At 38.7% G+C, this 18,606-nt stretch overlaps 1 protein-coding gene across 5 annotated transcripts in view; it reads left to right on the forward strand.

The window, feature by feature from the left end:
• Positions 1-18,606, forward strand: part of OSBPL8 (oxysterol binding protein like 8) — an 80,102-nt gene that overhangs the window by 22,416 nt on the left and 39,080 nt on the right. The window contains exons 1-4 of one of the 5 annotated variants that reach the window (XM_033057773.2): positions 6,141-6,206; positions 11,524-11,560; positions 14,430-14,522; positions 15,271-15,405. In XM_033057773.2, coding sequence (XP_032913664.1) covers positions 15,315-15,405 — 91 coding nt within the window. In that variant the 5' untranslated portion in view covers positions 6,141-6,206; positions 11,524-11,560; positions 14,430-14,522; positions 15,271-15,314. Of the gene's footprint in view, positions 1-6,102; positions 6,207-11,523; positions 11,561-14,429; positions 14,523-15,270; positions 15,406-18,606 lie in introns of those variants that run through there. The other 4 variants (XM_033057774.2, XM_033057770.2, XM_033057772.2 and 1 more) reach the window with 4 other exon arrangements.

Consider the following 18,606-nt stretch of genomic DNA (forward strand, 5'->3'; position numbering starts at 1 on the left):
GTGCACTGTATTCAAAGAGCCTTGAGAGTAAGACATGTTACCTCTATTACCTTCTGTGCTATTGCTGCTCCCCCACTGCATAGAGCCAAGTGAAAGTGCCTTCAGCAGTCACACGACAGCCTGGAAGACACTTTGATTGTTTGAGAGCCTTGGTTTGATCACCCTTTAGGGTATAGATTTCCTTTAATCTCTTAAAACTGATCCTATACCTCTTAGGAGTTCTAGGTAGCTATAACTGTCACAGTTAGCTCTTAATATCTAGGAAACTTCTTGGTTTTGGTTTGTTTCAGCACTTACATACCCTTAAACTTCCTTATAGACCTGCTATGGATCTTATAAAACTGCTTCCCTGGAGTTCACTTGGTTATCCTGACAGGAAGGTCAACATGAGTCAGTAACATGTCCTTGCTATAAAAGAAGATGCATGGTGTTCCTGAATCCTGTAGACAAAGCATTACCAGCAGGTTGAGAATTGTGATCCTTCCTCTCTACTGAGCACTGCTGAGTTCACATTTGGGGTATTGGGTACAGTTCAGGGCTCCTGAGTACAAGAGGGATGTGGATGTACTGGAGAGAGTCCAGAGAAGGGCTGTGAAGATGATCAAAGGCCTGGATCAACTCTTGTGTGAGGAAAGGATGAACGAGCTGGCTCTTTTTAGCCTGGAGAAGAGAAGGCTCAGGGAGAACTCATCAATGTGTATAAATACCTGTAGGGAGGGTATAAAGGTGACAGGTATAGGTTCTTCCCAGTGGTGCTTAGTGATGATACAAGAGGCAATAGGTACAAACAGAAACACAGGAAGTTTCATCCCAACATCAGGAACACTTCTTGACTTGAAGGGCAACCAAGCACTGGCACAGGTTGGCCAGGGGGTTTGTGTAGTCTTCGTCCTTGGAGAAAGATATTCAAAAGCTGTCTAGCTATCCTTCTGCGAAAGGGGACTTGGGCAAGATGACCTTCAGAGGTCTTTTCCTACCTCAGCCATTCTCTGATTCCCTGTGAAATAGCGTTTCTTTGGTACTGTTGTGACTCTGCTTTCCAGCAAAGACCTAGGTGAATTTTTACCCTTCTTGACCTCAATGTAAACAACTAGTTTTCTCCTAGAGTGCCTTGCCTTTGCCTACTGCCACATTCACCTTTAAAGTCTATACATTATTATGCTTTTGTCATCTTAGAAAAATTACAGTATATTCTTATGTGATGCTCATCTAAATCAATTTAAATGCTTCTGCTTCTTTTATGCTTTAGGGAAGGAAGGTAGGCATCCAGCAGAGTTTGGGTCAGTTGGGAGGTCAGAGCCCAGGAGAACACTTCCCCTCTGGAAAGGCTGGGTCAGAAGGCAGCAGCCATTTCAGCACACAGCCCGGTGGCAGGTCAGGGTGAGGCTGCACCCTGTGAGTGCAGGAGGGCACTGTGATACTCTAACAGATCACAGAGCAGTATCACAGTGCAAGTGCCCTATCTAATGACTGCAGGTGATAGTCCTTAGGAAGAAAGCTAAAACCTGCCTATGTAGTACAGTATGCAGGTGTTCAAGTAACTTGGTCTACTGATGAAAAGAAAATGTATTAGCTTCAGGGGTCATCTCTACCACTTGTACATTGTGGCTGAAATTCAGGAATTTGTGTGGGGACAAATCTAGTGAAGTGTTTGAACTGAAGCTAACCTTGTGTGGGAGAAGAAGAGTCCTTTTATGAATTGAATTATGATTTAACATTATGAATATACCACCAATAGGGTATTACTACCATGGTGTCAGGGCTAAACTCTCTTGTGCCTAGAACAAATATGTTTGATGATCAGCTCTTGTTATGCTGAGGCCTTGCATTGCCTAGTAACCCCTTTATTTAGTTTAACATACCCTGCAATAAAAGCTGATGTCATCTGGTTAAGATAGAGAATGCGTAAGTCAAAGCAGATCACTGCCATATCCACTGATCTCTATAGGACTGAACAAAAGCTTGCTGCCACAGTTTCTCTCATGGCTGAGGCACCTAAGTTGTGCTACTTTTGATCTGTGGTCTGTATAACTATATCTAAGAGAATATTGGGTAACAGTATAGTACTGAGACATCCACTTTATGGCTTTTGAAATTTTTTTTTTTGATGGGCAGGAGTTGTCTTCTTGAGTTCCCATAGGACTTTTCAGCATGCATGTGCATAGATAGTTAGAAAAGATCCTGTTCATGCAGAGTAGTAGCTTTCATTGATGCATATTTTTCTTTTCTTCTGTGGGAGACCTAAAGAGGATTTTCCTATTCTCAAGGTGCAATGAACTGAAAACCAGATTGTTAGAAAAACTGCCAATGGCTGAAGCAATCTGTTAAAACCATGGAGCCACAGAATGGTTTGGGTTGGAAAGGACCCTAACAACGGTCTAGCTCCAATCTTCCTGTCATGAGCAGGAATACCTTCCACTAGACAAGATTGCTCAAAGCTCTATCCAACCTGGCCTTGAACACTTCCAGGCATGGGGCATCCACGGCTGCTCTGGGCAGCCTGTTCCAGCGTCTCACCATCTTCACAGTAAAGAATTTCTTTCTAATATCGAGTATAAACATTGCAAAAGCAGAGTGGATCTGTGAATGACCTGGTGGACTGACCTGCTAACCACACTTCTTTTGATGCAGCCCAGGATACAGTTTGCTTTCTGAGCTGCAAGCTCATGTTGCCAGGTCATGTTCTCAACCCATTCTCCACTCAGCCTTGTGCATTTGTGCTTGTCCTGGGGATAGCCCCAGCCCAGGTGCAGGACCTTGCACCTGGCCTTGTTGAACTCATGTCCTGAGGTTCACACAGACCCAGCTCTGAAGTGTGCCAAGGTAGATGGCACCCCTTCCCTTCAGCTTTTCAGCTGCACCACACAGTTTGGTGTCATCAGCAAAAGTGAGACAGAATACAGGTATTAACAGGACAGGTTATGGATTGTGTGATAAGAAGAAAACATTTCTCTTCTGCTTTAAATACGTGTTTTTGACTTGTTCAACCTTCTTGACAGTTGGAGAGAAGGAGCTTATTTTGTGGCAGCATTTGTCTGATTGGTACAATGCTTTTAGTAATACCTTTGGGAGTGCCTGATTGTGTCCATTGTCTATAAAGGAAAAATTGGATGCCATTGTGGAGTTATTTTCAAATAATGATTTCACTTTCTGTGTGTCCTCCTTGAGCTTTTAAGAATTAAGACTGTGAAGGAGCATTTGTTAATTAAAACCTCAAGCTGACCAAACTGTAAACACTTGTTAATGTAACAGAGAGCAGCAAAAGCGTGTCATGAACATTCCCCAAAAGCTGAAAAATATACCAAATCAATAAAATGTTACATTTGGGGTTGTATCTTCAAATTTAATTATTGGATTAGCTAAAGTGGAAAAGAGCGTGCTTGTTTGTTGAAGCACCCTTACATTTACAAATAAGAAAATTCCCCTTCCCTACATTGGTTCAAAAATTGTTTCAAAGCCTTGGGGCTCAGATGGTTAGAAGCATTCTGTAATTTTCAAAATAAATCTGTTCTCCAGTTTCATCCTGACTTGACTCTTTGGCAATATCCTTTTGCTGAGAGAGCCCTTTTCCTTCCTTTGTATTTATTTTGGCATGTAACAGAAGCAATATTGTTCACTTTCAGCCTTCATTTTGCCAAGAAAAATAAGGCAAGCTGGCTATCTACTCATAAGCTAAACAACTTGGAGGAAGGTAGTTCTTAACCATTTCTGCACCTACTTTACTGTTTAAACATGAGCGGGTAGAATTTTTTCCTTCCTTTTCCCAGAAAACACCTCTGCAGCCTTTGGGAGCATGCTGGATTAGGAGTCTTTGGGACCACAAGTGATCATGAATGCTAAGAATTAGACCTTAGGGTACCTGTCTGATGGTACTGCTCTTGAGACTAATGTAAAGAAGGCTGTGGTTATGTGAACAGATGGAGGAGCAGAATACACCTGGAGCACTGACAATAAAAATTAAGAGTTCAAACACGTTAAATATAAAAATGGTTTAAAAGTGTTTTAGGTTGAATGTTCCTGTCAGCAAAGATCTTGTTCAGATACTTGAGTATGGCTACAAGTTTGTGTAACTAAAAAAAGCTGAAAAACTGTTTTAAACACCAGTGCTTGCATCTGTTTGTAATGCCACTCATTTTTCATCCTATTTAGAAGAGTTTAGTGTTCCTGCAAATTGAATATGCATGCAGTCTGGTGTTGCTGAGTTTTCTGCTAATAAGAGAAGCTAAAATGGGAGTGTGGGGGAGAGATGACAAGGAACAGACATCAAAAATCGTCCTCCAGTTCTGCATCTCATTTTTGGGTGTAGAAGGTAAGGGTCACAGTGGCTGCTGCTCTGGGAAACAGAGCTTTAGGGTGAATTCCTCTTTCTGTGGTAATGGGATCTTTCGTTTTATTAGATGAAAATTAATAGCTTGATTATCTCCTTTCAGATGCTTACACACATGAGAACATCTAGCCATGCTACCCAGTTATGTGCCATCTCAGTTAATCACTCAGGTGCTTGAGCAAGGTCCCTCTCAGTTCATTGGACTAAGTCATAAAAAACTTTTAACTTTGCAGGTTTTTTAGCACACAGTTGTTTTGTTCAACTATTTTTTTAAAGGTTTCTTTTGTGTTTTACTGGCATATGTTATGGTAATTAGCGAGACTGTATTAATACTGTATATTTTTTCCTGAAGGAAAATTTTGACTTGCTTTACATAATAGAAGACAAAAAACACAATTATAATAGAACATGGAAAGCAGCTGCATAAATAGTTATTCTTTTTAGTGAGATTTGTTTTCATGAGTGTCTGTTTCCTGAGACAGACCTTGAACCAGAAGATCCTGTGTATTCTGGTTATCTGTTTGCCTTTCTTCCATCCTCCTGCATTGAAGATGTTTCTCAGCTTCCCTGGAGGGACTGTGTGAGGTGTCTTCCCGCCTCACCCTCTGTCTTCACTTATCTGCTTGTACTGAACCTTGCCATGAGCTCGATACATAAATTAAGCACAATATGCTAACATTATAGCGTAAAAATAATCACCATCTCCATGCTGCCCCTGTTCTTGCACAAGTTTTGGTTTAGCAATTGAGTTTGTAATTTAGCTGCTTCCTGCCCCCTCACCACACCCAAGACAAAAGGAAAGAAGAAAATTGTCCTTGGGCTAGTTCTCTGATCAAACACTTGGCTAGGAAGGGCAGAGTGAGCGCAGCTTTGTGCAGGGTGGGACCAAGGGTTTTCTCCCTGTGCGATACTGACTCTGGTGTTTTGAACAGGTAAGCACACAGCCTGCTAATCCTCTGCTGTCTTGTTCGATGGAGGTCTTGGAGAGAGAGAGAGAGAGAGAGTGATGGGCTGTAGCTGGAAAACCAATAGGCATTCCAGTTTGATCTGCACCTCTCCTGAAACTTGCTTAACAAGTCAATGGTCAAAGAACTTTTTTCCCACCAAGTTTTGCTTGATTCCAGGGTGTCTCACTAGTGACTTTAAATATGCTGTGAATACTAAGAGTCATTGTAGGTTCATTGTCTTGCAAAAACAGAAGTAAATAGGAAATGCCTAGAGAATGAGGCATTGCTTTCTGGCTGTGTGTGGTGACCCCCGATGAGTGCCCGTTGTGCCACAGAAGGTGCTGGCTTGCACGTATTATTTCATTTCTGTGTTTTGGCTCCACAAAGCAATACATGGCTGTTTCTGGAGTTATGCTGGGAAGCCCTCAACTCTGGCTGCCCCAGGACAGCTTTGTTTTGTACCCAAACAGCTGGTGTGCACATGCCTGTGGGGCGGGAGCAGTGTGCTGCTGGGAACTCTGGAACAACGGGAAATACAGGGCAAAACCTGTGGCTTTCTTCTTTTTTGCATAACTCTTCCTTATTTGTAGAAGTAAGCATTTGCCTCTGTGAGTAGTTTCTGTTTTGGCCATTTTAGCTGAAACTGTTGTCTCCATTCCCGAGTTGATTACTCTGGGTGAATGTTCGTGTTTTGCAAGGTACTGTCAAACGCAGAGGTTACCGTGTAAGACTATTTAGCCTCTTAAAGCGGAGGGAAGAGCAAGTGTAGCTCTCTACTGGATTTCAGTCCTTGGAATTACATTATTGCGTTTTTCTTTTCTTCTCTAGGATCTCGAGTAGCAGGATGGAAGAACTCTAAGTGATAGAGACAGAGAACAAGCTTTTTCAACATGGAGAGCGTCCCAGTTGATGGGGAACTGGATAGAAATTCAGTGAGTAACTTAAGTGTGCCTTTGCATAATGAGATTCATGTGAAGATGCTTTTGCAGGGAGAGAGTTAAATTACTCGAGTCTGTTCTCTTTGGGTTTGAATTTGTGCTTTTCTGGTGAATGCATTTGGAGTATCGTGTAGCATCACGTATCATTTACTAGATTCTCATGGCAGGAGGCCCGAATGTCAAAATACTTTAGGATTTTGGATTTGATTTTTGGATTTTGTCTCAAAGTCCCGAAGGAAAAAGGTTTTTCTCTGTCTAATTGACCCTTTGCTAGTTAGTGACTATGCACAATAGAAAAAAATAATGTAGTTCTTGATGGAATGAGGAGCAGAAAATACAGAAGGAGTGATAATTAATTGTTATCAGAGTAATCTGAGGTGTAAGAGTTGATAATCTGTACTGATTATAAAATTTCTGAGGCAATGAAGCTCTTTCTAAGCACAATTTAAAAACAGGAAAGGCTAGTGGGTACTATTGTGCTTCATCATGATCATAAATGTTGAAATTATTTAAGAGTTTGGTTTTTCCACAAGCTGTGTCATGTAGAAGCACTTCAATAGCTGAAGCAGGAAATGTTTTATAGTTTCCAAAGCATTACCTCCCAAAGGCAAAATAGGATATGTTTTTCTGTAACTGAGGTGAAGGTCAAATTTAGCACCTCATTACTGACAAACTTTATTTGTGATAGTCAGCTACTACATGGAGCTACTAATTTGATCAAGTGTTTTATTACTGTTTTTATCTTAAGTGATGAGTTTGGAGACAAACGGTTTTGCAGTGTGTTAGGAAAATTTTTGGCTTTTTTTTTTTGTAATGAGCAATTTGCTGCTTGGCCCATGCATTTATAGCCCAGATTCAGCATGCTATCAGTATCACCTGTCAACTGTGCAGTAGGGTGTCTTCATTTTTTAAAAAAAATGCTGTCAGTTCAGTTGCTGCGCTCCTTGTTTCCTCAAAATACATTAAAAAGTACCAGTCTACAAAACACTTCAAAGTAACATAAAATGTGCTACTTTTCTTTTTGTGACATGCCTTCAGAATAGCATGATCTCAAGAAGGTACCTCAAAATGAGTCTCTGTTTTACCAAGACTCCTTTAGAAGTATGCTAAGTGTAAGGATAGATTGCCTTTCATCCTGTGTGCTTCTGAAATGTCATCTCAGAATAATCTTTTTTAACTGATAATATATTGTTATAGGGTACTCTAAGCATTTCTTATCAAAATATCACCAGTGGAGTAATTGTCTGTCTGAATTGCAGTTAAAATGTGAAGTTTTGTGTGTTGCACTACAGTTGCTAAAAACGTTTCTGAAAGCTCTATTTGGTAGTCTAATATACAGCCTAGTGTATATCATAGTAAAAAAAGTGAAAATTAAATATTACAAATATCATATGTATTTTAAGAGAGATTGGCCCAGTAGTTTTGAAGACGTTTAGTCAGTGCAAATCCTGACACTTCCCAAAAATGGAAATTTTTTGAAATCATGTTTAAATTTTTTCAGTATTCCAGACTTTGAGGTGCAATCTCTTTGTTTGGATTTTTGGGTTTTTTTTAAGTTCCATTGTCATGATAAAATTAATGAAATATATGTGTTGCAATGTGCATGAGGAATACTGATCACCTTTTTTCTCCAGTTTTAAGTCTTTTGGGATGTTTCTAGGAGGTATCTAAATAAACAATTTTTGGAGGTGTCAGCATTCTGATTTGCTTTTTTGGCTTGCTTGTAAAAGAACAAGAGATGAGGAGATCACAGACCTTAATGCTGTGGTCTTTCCAGAATCAGTGTATGGAGAAAAGTCTAATATTAAATGCTCTTCCTGTCTAACAATTAGGTTGATATGTACTGAATATAAATTTGAAGACAAAGGCTGTGACAGCTCAGCAAACTATTTTTGTAGTCTGGCACCATTAAAACAGGGCAAAATAATTGATGCTTTGAGATTTTGTTTGAGAACAGTTTTTGTCTACTTTTCTATGAAATCATTTAATCAAGTCTCAGTGCTCCAGAACTTAGAACATTACGTGGAAATGTATGGTATAAACCATTCTTTTTTGAAATACATTTTTTGTCATCTTTAGTCACTTCTAGTTTTTGCTAAGACCTATATTTAATAGATAATTCACCTATGATGTAACTTGTGCAGTCAGTGTCAGTCCTTGCTTCTTAGTATATCAACAGAGATAAAAGTACCTTTTTTCCTTGAACCATTGGATAGAGGTCCTTTTTATTGATCAGAGTTGTAGGCTGGGTTAGTTATCCTGAATTTAAACCTAACTGGATTAATGTTAGTGGTTTACACGTATCAGAGACTGTCTTCAGCAAGGTGAAAACTCAAACTTGACTTTAGAATGTTAATTTAAACTATTAATAATTTAGCTCTATATTTTGATTGTAAAACCAATGTTTTTAGAAAACTTTTGTAGTCTGAGATTTCAGGCATGCTAGTGTGACATATGCTTTTACCCTAATATTCAAAGGGTATTGTTTTTTAGCAAAACTTGGCAGATATAACTTAAGTTTATAACAATTGCTACTAAACTTTTGCTTCTGAGAAATGAACATCTAAAAATAGTGCTTTTTTGAAGCACATGAGCTGCGCTTGTGTACAAACAATTACACCTGCTGTCTCATGTGTTGCTTTATATTGCTGGATTTATATTGCTGATTTTGCTTCTAAGTCTTAGTAAAACTACTAAGTAGGAGGACTAGGCTTCATCTATTTTGGTAGCAACATTTTAAAATAATTGTACCTCTGTAGAAACGAAATCTATCACGTAGTGTTGAGTACTGTCAAAGGACTTGTTCTGTAATCTGTAATCAAAGTCATTAATTATATAATGTGAAAATAAGGGTAGGCTGTGCCTCTGGGAATATGTGTATGTTTCTCTTAATTTTGTATATTTAGAATAAGAGTTGTGGGCGGTGATGGACAGGAATGTCCTGAGAGCATTCTTTTCAGAGAAAGCCCTGAAGTAGTAAAGCTGTCATGGCTTTTTTCCCTTAGTTGTTTGGAACCCCAGTCTACAATATGCAATATGAATTACAGATGATGGAGGTCATTGGAGGATTTTTTGGCCAAAATAGTTTCATTTCAGTACCTTAACGTCTTGCACCAATGTTTAGAAATGTATATATTAATATCTGCAGTTTTAGGTAAATGCACAGACCCAAATACCTCTGATGAAGAGAGGGAGTTGACCAGCAACAGAGGGAGTTGAGTGTGTAAACAGAATGCCAATTAAACAGAAGATCAAGGACAGAGTTAGACAGGCTTGTGTTTCAGCCTCTGGCATAGGAGCTGTTTGTACCAGTTCATGGGATTAACCATGCAATGCTAAAATATTTATATGAAAAGCCCCTGCATCATCATCTCGGGTGACGGGTTGCCCTGCTCTCTGGTGTCATGTTGTATCTTGGCCAGGGCTGCTTGCAGGGCAGGCAGTGAGACAGGACCTGCTGTGTTGCCTTTTCACTCTTATTTCTTCCACACGTAAGTAATGCACTGCCAGTGAGCAGTGGCTGAGTCTGAGGTACCTCTGATCCTATGTGTCTGTTTACCATGCATTTCTCCAGCTCTGTGCTCTTGTTTTCCAACTCCCAGTGGCAAATAAAGCAGCCCAGTGTGGGATGTGTGCTCCCAACCCTCCCCAGACAGTTGCTGGATCTCTGTATAGTTTCTGCAGGCTTCTTCTTCTCTTGTCAGCCACTATTCTCTTGAATCTAAAATCAGCATAGGGTAGGACAGTTCCAGTCTGAGCATAAACTGTTTCCTAGTCTGCAGTATGTTATCTGTACATTAAGAATAAACACTTTGCCTTGAAAACCATTGAATTCTTGAATACATTTCATGTACTACTACTCAGACCTGTCTGGTGAATTCATGGGTTTCACTCTTGGACCTGAATTTAGTCTCTGGCAGTAACAGAAGTTTATTTGCCAGCTGTGCTTATATTTTATTTCAGTTTTTCCTGTTCAGTAAGGTCCTGTTTCAGGAAGTGCAGAATTATGAAAGAAGGGTTCCCTCACCTTTCCAATTATGTGTACTGCAATTGCTGTAAATTCATTGCAGTACTTTGCATTTGCACATTGCACTGTCAATTTACAATTTAACACCCTTAGGCAGATGTGAGGGATTAAAAAAAAAAAAGGAAAATCAGTGTCAGGAGTGCAAGACAAGATTCTTGCTTGCAAAGATTTTGATTATGATTTTTCTTTTTTACATTTCCTGCTGTTAAGTCCTCATAAGAGAGGAAAGATTGGATCTTCTTTAAAGCAGAACAAGGATTTTGCTCTTTTTTGGAGCACAAGTTTTTTCTTTGGGATATAGAAGATAGATTATGTTTGGATTTATTTTATTTTTAAGGAGGAAATGTTCATGCTGATCAGTGTTCTTGTTTTCTCCTTTTCTATTATTCAGATTTCAAAAGTAGTAAATCCTTAAAGACATAAGTGGAATTTGCCTTTTATGTGTACATGGCTGAACACAGTGGGATCTTAGCCTTGATTGTGGTCTTGGTTAGCAAGGATTTAAAAAAGATTCCAGATCAAATATCAGAAAAGTGTACAGGCTATTACTGTGCAGTTACCCTCCTTTAGTGCCTGTATTTGATGCATTCAGTGAGAGAAATTTTATGCAACTTGGTTCTATGGAAATACTTAGGTATAAAATATCCTCTTAAATTTAAAACTGCACTGTTTGTCTTGTAGCCTAAGCAATTTCAAATGTTAAATGTTTGTAGATGAACTGAATCTGTGGCTTTTAAGTTTGTGTTTGTATGCAGAAGCAGTTAGGCTTGGATCTAGCATTAGTAGGTGCTTGCACATTACTTATGGCTTTAAAGGTGGTTTTTTTTTTTTCTCTTTCAAAACCCTTTTCTGAAAGTGGACTGGTTTTGGAAACATTTTGTGTTATTTCAGCTTTCTTCAGGGCTCCAATCTTTTGAAACTACTCCAACTTAAAATTTCTTAAAAAATGCTGTGTATCAAGTCACACAAGCACTAAATTGCTGCTGGAGAGTTTCCACTCAGAAGAAGTAGTTGAGGCAGTTGCTGTTTACTAATGATGGCTTCTAATAATGGCTTTTCTGTAAGCGTATTTGTCAGATTTGTTGCTTCAACTTTTCTGAACTGTGGAGTCCCTTGAGGTCTTGCCTTTGGCATTGAGGTGCATGTTGTATTTTAGTTATGAACTAACACTGTTTTCATTGTCCTTCTTTCCCGCTGCTGCTGCTGCTTTTTGTGCACTTGCTTCTTCCTGGCCTGGATTTTTATGTTTGCTGTTCTTCATTCCTCAATTGTATGTGTACACAGCATCATGGTGAGAACAGAGATTCTCCTGGACCATCAAGTAAGTGACTTCTCTCTCCTACATTATGTTTGCATAAATCTTCATAGTAGTTAGCATATATCTTTGCATATAGTTGCTGTCATAAATACTAGGTTTTCTTCTGTATCATAATTGAGAAGTTGAAGTGCGATGAAAATTTGCTGTTGGAAAAGTATTTTGCCTGGCATACCACTCATCCAAGTGTTTCCCTACTGTAACCTTTATTTTTTTTACTGGGAAAAGTTTATTCTTCACATCTCCTAATAATGGCCAGGAAAAATTATTTTATATCATTTATCTGGAAGAGAAAAAACTATTTTTATCAGTTTGAAATGAAACTTTCAAAAGCTATTGTAGTATAGATTGTAAAGATACAGAAATAATGGTTCAGAAACAGTTTTTTATTTTTGAGCTTGTAAATTTCTATTGCTATGTGTGGTTCACTTAATTTCAATAATTTTGTATATTCAGAATTGAACAGGTGCATATATAGTGTAATTCTTCAGGATTGGATCTGATGAGGTGCTGGGGAAAACTTCAGATAGATGTTTGTGTATATACACAGCACCAGTACTGGTACCATTGGTTTGTGGGCATTAGTATGATTGGCAGAGTAATTTTGTCTGGGATTAAGAGTTTGTGTATGTGGGAAAAAGAAAGGTGCAGGCACAAATTGTTTCTTTTTTCTGTGAGAAATCTGTGCAGAAGCTGTGGTCTTAGCTGATATGGCTTATTATAGACCTTAAGAAACAATGCTGAATTGTAATAAACCTCTTCCTGAATACGATGTCTTTGTGCAATTTTCAGTGGTATAGGCACTTTCACAGCCTCATTATAGAAACAGAAGTGGGAATCTGACACTTCAGATTTTTTGTGATTTTACCCAAAATGGCTATAAAGACCCCAATTTATGTGCCTTCTAAGATATGAACTGTGCTGACAAACTTTTGTATTAGTAATTTGATGACGAGTATGATGAACATGAACAAAGCATGTATTCTGGACTCTCAGCAGCCTCTAAAGAGTCACAAGGAGGCTTTGATATTTACTATTTGTTGTTTCTTCTCCAAAATAATGCCTTGTCTTCTCCCTTACTTCAGAGCAAACATCTGAACATTAGGATGAGGCATTTTGCAAGAAAGGGGACAACTTCCTCCTAATGGCTGCTGTGGTGTGGATAAATAGTTATGATGTTAACTGATTTATTTCCATTTGTTTAGTACTTTTATGATGCTTTGTATAAAAAGGAGATTTAAAAACTCTCCTGCCAATCATTCTTCAGCGTTATAGATGGAATTTCTCAAAAACCCACTTGGTTTAAGAAGTTCACTTTGAATCCACAGGCACGTGAAGTGCTTTGCCACATGGTATTTTATATTAAATGATACATAGGCTCTTTTCCTACCTGAGTTTTTCTGACAATTCTAGGAGTTGTTGCAGGACCTAATTGACTCCTAATGAAGGATATGAATTCTACAGTGAGCTTGAAGCTTGTAGTCCCGTTAGTGTGCCTGAGTCAGCGCTGCTGAATGTAGCTCATGCTTTAGTAACACTCGTGCGCAGACCCGCTTACCCTCCTGGTTACTGGCAAGTACTGCCTGAGAAAATACTGCATTGTGACAGCTTAAAGAAACCTTTGGAATTCCCAAAGCTTAAAGCTCAAAAAAGAGCTAGCAGTACTGCATGCTGCCCATTCCCAAACAAGCCTTCTGCACAGGTTACTCAGGAGAGGGTTGCTAGTGCAGCTCCTGCTGTGGAGCCCACAGTGTCAGCTGCTGCAGTAGAGCACAGTAGGCTGAGAAATCCCATTCCTGCAGAAACTAAGTGGCCAGCAGCTCATCAAAAGGAGTTTTCAGCTAGTTGGCTGAAAGTTGGTCCTCCTTCAGTGTACTGTACACCTTAAATCTTTAAAACAAGTGTAGCTCACTCTCCTTGCAGCAACCCATTTTGTGCAAACCTGTGAAGCAGCTGTTTCCTTACCTCCCCTTTTATTTTCACATACAAGACCTTCTGTAGTATAGTCCCTTCCCAAGACTTCAGCAACTGCCAGGCTCCCCTCTTTCCCTTACTTGTAGTTGCAGAACAATAAGCAGCTATTTTGGTACAACAAGAGCAACATCAGACACTACTTTGAAATACCTGCCTTCTGGCACTGATAGACTTAAACTCAGCTGGTAAAATGAGCTCATTGCCTGCCTTGTCCATTTCCTCACATATTTTTCCTCAGCAATAGTTCACATAGAGCATGGTTTGTCTGGAGCAGAGCTTTAGATAGCTTAAGTGACATAGAATAATAATACAGGTGGGTGTACTGCAGTCCTTGCATTCTTCATAGAATTATTTAACTATTATTTAGGATGGAAAACACATGTGAGAATCAAGTCCAACTGTTAACCCAGAATTGGTCCACCACTAAACCATGTCCCCCAGTGCTACTTCTGTACATCTTTTAAATCCCTCCAGGATTGGTGCCACTTCCCTGGGCAACCTCTTCCAACGCTTGAGAAGCCTTGTGGTGAAGAATTTTTTCTAATATCCAATCTAAACCTCTCATGCTACAATTTGAGGTTGTTTCCTCTTGTCCTGTCACTTGTTAGGTGTGAGAAGTTATTTGGGTCTGTGCCTCTATTTCAGGTAGATGTAGAGAGCAGTAAGTCTACCCTGAATCCCCTTTTCTCCAGGCTAAACAACTCCAGCTCCCTCAGCCATCCTCATCAGACTTGTGCTCCAGACCCTTCACTATCTTCCTCTTCCTTGCCCTTCTCTGGACACTCAAGCACCTTTTTATTTTTTCATACTGCTTTGTGTTCATTCCAGGTTTTGCTACAAAATGTTTCCACTACTGTAATAAGAGTAGTGATAAAGCTAAGAAGGCCTTTGTACTTTGCAGAGTCCATCCAGAGAATAGAACTTGTTTGGTTTGACTCAAATCTTCTGCTGAACTTTTAAGGAAAGCTTGGGAACTCTTAAAATCATCCATGTTGTAAGTTCCAGTCTTTTCTTTAGTAAATATTGCTTGTTTCCCTCTTTGAGCACGTTGTCAGTATATCTGCTTTCACACGACAGGTGTTACAGAGTCAGCCATTCTTTGACTATGAGAAAGGTACAGTTTTGTTGTGTGCAGCTTAATGAAATGTACAGGAACTGTAAAACAGGATGGCTGGCCAGGTGATCCTAGAAATAGGTAAGAAGACACCAGACAAGTCTTTCAGACTGATGAGGTTCAAGGGGAGTAACTTTTCTGCTTTAAGCCTTTGCCTTGACAGAATTTGTACATGATTTGTATTGCTAAGACTTGTTTCTTGAGATGTATATACAGACATTCATCTTAGTTTTCTGGGATGTTGGTACAGCTTGATCTGGCAAGCTGTTTCATGGGTTAGCTGAGTTATGGCTAGTTAAACCAAAAGGTACCACAAAAGCGGCAAAGAAAATAAGTATTTCAGGAGATAAACAACAGCTTAATGCTGATCTATTGAGTATCAACCTTTCCAAGCTCATGCTAATTTTTGTTTCCATCTTTTGCCTTATGTCTTTGACTAGTTTTACTGGCTTTTTTCTGCCATCCTCTCCAATGCAACTGCCTGATTTGAAAACCTCAGTTTTTAGAATGAAATGTTTTGCAACAGAGCAGTTGAATACCAGTTTCATAAACAGCAGTGAAGTTCTTAATAGAAATCTATCCATAAGCACATAACATCATTGAATGAACATCTATTTTTGTATTTCAGCAGTGGTAACAAACAGTGATGAACAGCCTGTAACTCCAGGAAAAATGAACCAGCACCAGGGAAAAGAAGCCTATTTTACTCCAACCAAAGAGTTACTCCAACCATGTCTCAGTCCAGGACCCACCCATAGCCATGGTAAGACAAAGTTATTTTTACAGGTGTTTTAAAGAACTTTAATTCTGACATGAATTATCTGTTCCAAATATTGGTTCCAAATCACTGCCTTTTACAATAAAAAGGTAAGGAGGAAACATACTGAAATTTTGTATGTGATTATTTGTATTTTTACAATGTGTTAATGTGTTAATCTGAAACAGGAAAAAAATGCATGATGTGATGCACTAATTTATTAAGGCATGCTATGATTTGTTTGATAGGAGAATAGTCCACATGATGATAAATGATTATTTGTGTGCAGTCCTGTAAAACCCACAGTAACATTCTTTTCTCAGTATTCAAGTTGTGTCTTTATGCAGCAGTGTTATGATGTACCACAGGTGGAACTTTTGTGGAAAGATACTTCAGCAATTACTTCTACTAAAAGATCCTTCTCTTTAGAAAAAGAAAACAAAAAGTCTCCACACTACTTTTTGTCAACTTTAAAGTGGTCCTTCTGCCTTGCTAAACACATTGAAAACAAACTCTATGGATCCATGAGAACTGACTGGATGGAAAATTAAACTCATTAGTAGACCTGACATGCTGATAGACTATTCAAGGAACAAAAAAACAAGCAATAGTTCCTCTCCTTGTGCTTACTTGCACTTGAAACTACTTGCATTTATTGCTTAGGAAATCATTGGACATCTTTCTTGGGTGCAGTTCTTAATGACAACTTCAGGCTTCTAAAATTAATATTCTCTTTCCTTTTACTGTTGGCAACTATGCTAGTCATTCATGCTTCCTTTAGTTTTTTTCATGAGTAGTGTTCCTAACATGTTTTTATATTTTTAACAGGTTTTGTTATGAGTCTCCCTAACTGCTATAGCTTGCTTTGTCAAAGTAATGATACCAGTGTTTCAGGGCAGTGTCTTAGATAACTTGGAGTCATATTCCTGTTTTCCCGTTCAGTTCTACTAGAAAAGAAAAAACTTTGAAACAAAGACAGTTGTTGCTGTGCTGAATCTTAGAGTATTTTGGTGTATTTTAAAGTTATTATGGTAGCATTTTTGGTACTGCACACACCTAGCTCAGACATCTTTTCTAATTCCTGGTGTTATCTCACTGGAACAGCACTTGATGTCCTCTGGCTTGAGTCAAGCTTAGCCTGTGAAAATATTTTCTGTACAATATAAATATAACTTGTTTGTAATTTTTATTATGTTGAAAGAACTTTTGGTTATTTTCCCTCTGTACTTTGTATCCTTTACTGGACAAATGCTGGAGTTAATGCAAGTATATTTGAATATTCTAATAAATTCTTCCTTTTAGTATTGATGTTCCTGCTAAGTTATAAAGTCAAACCATTGGGTTTTTTCAGGGCTTTCACTCATAGGAAAATCATTTAAATGGGCTTGAAAAGCACTAAGACTTGATTGTCCTGTGTCAAGCTCCTTGCAGATACTAAGTTTTCTCTCCAGATTTTTTTTTCTTCTGAATATTTTAGGGCTTCTGTAAGTGAATTTAAGCCAGTTAAATGAATTAGGGCCTTTTTCAGCATCAGTCATCACTGATTAGTTTTCCAGAAGCACTACTAGATATAATGCTGTGCTTTCATGAAACAATAAATTTGGCTTGCATTTGATTTTAGTAGAGAAATGGTACAATGTGGGCTAGGCTTCAGCACCCACAGTTACTGTCTTGCAGCCTATCTACAGCTGGAGAGGTGAATTTACAGAGTGGGTGGTGATTTGATGGTAGTTATTCCTATGGCAAAATTACAATGCTTGTGAAAATGTGAGCCTGTTATATTGGAGAAGAAATGTAGTGGAAGCCTGAAAAATGTGAAGTAGAACAGAGCTTAGTGTGATGGAGTACTTGAGGCTGACTGTTGTAACTGAAATCCAGTTAACCAAACTCTTTACAATGTGCCTGTGGTGTGGCATAATGAGATAGGAAATGTTTAGATAGAGAATTTGAAGGCATTCACAAGGAACTAAATGAAAATACTTGTAGTCACTGCCACCTTGAAGTCATGCTTAGGAGATGAGTAGTGTAAATAAACAATTCAATATCATGTTAGACACAGAATAACAGAGTCAAAACAGAAAAGTGTGTGATACTGTCTACAAATAACTGATTAAATATATATAAGGGAGAGCTGTGACACAGGTACTTAGCTTTTGCTGCTGGGCAGTTGGATGTTGTACAATGCTATTTGGCCACTTTTACCTAGGTTGTTTCCTGCTACCTGAATAAAAACCACCTGTGTTGCAAGGCCACTTTGGCATAAGACTTGTAGCTCAAAACCAGGTGAGTCGGAATGAAACAAAGCCTGTGATGGGCAAGTCTCTGGAACAACCAGCACTAACTTTGGTGTTAACATGGAAACCCCATGGTGGCTGTCCAGCAGCTGTCCAGGGACAAGCAAGCTCAGTGACCCTTTTTAGGAAAATCTACTGGAACAAGTTAAATTTGTGTCATCTGTTTGTGTTTTAAGTAAGGTCCTAATGACAAGTATTAAAAATATGGCTAAAACTACATGAGTGTTAATTCAAGGGAGGGTAGGTAAACATTTTAATATCAGCTTCAGCCACTGACTGCCTATTTGGAACAAAGAGAACCGTATAATATCTCAGTGTAAAGTTGTAAATGTTATGTGTTTTATCGTTTTAGGTGCTGTGTATAAATACTATTTTCATTTCTGACTATAGCTCTGGATTTCAGAAAGCTTCTATTTTCCTCTTCTTGGTGTCTTAGTTTAAGACATGTCTTCTTCCTCCTCCTTCACTTCTGTCCCTCTTGTGAGATGGAGTTTAGTATGTTGTCTGAGACAGAGATGGGGGTTTTCTTCTTGGAGTCCAGTGCAGATCTATTTTATAAATGCAGAATACTGTTTGATCTGGCAGCATTGTCTAGTGATTGTTCAGCAAAAGTCTATTTCATATGTCGCTGTTCTATATAATCTTTGCACTGTTTTACAAAATATTTTTGAGATCCTTGAAGTTATGCTGTTCTGTATTCTGAGGCTGAAGTAGCTTAGCTGTCAGACTGCAGACTGGCATGTGTAGGTATGGAGGTCACAAGAAAGGTTGTTTGATGGAAATGTATTTTTTAAAAAAAAAGGGACAGTGGAGATTTTTCCTGTATGATTTTAACTTGTTTCTGTAGAAAGTTTAGAATTTTGGTGGCTGAACTTACCCATATATAGCATTGATCCTGAGATGGGCTTTTAAT

The sequence above is a fragment of the Catharus ustulatus genome, chromosome 4, assembly GCF_009819885.2.
Source record: "Catharus ustulatus isolate bCatUst1 chromosome 4, bCatUst1.pri.v2, whole genome shotgun sequence".
Lineage (NCBI taxonomy): Eukaryota > Metazoa > Chordata > Aves > Passeriformes > Turdidae > Catharus > Catharus ustulatus.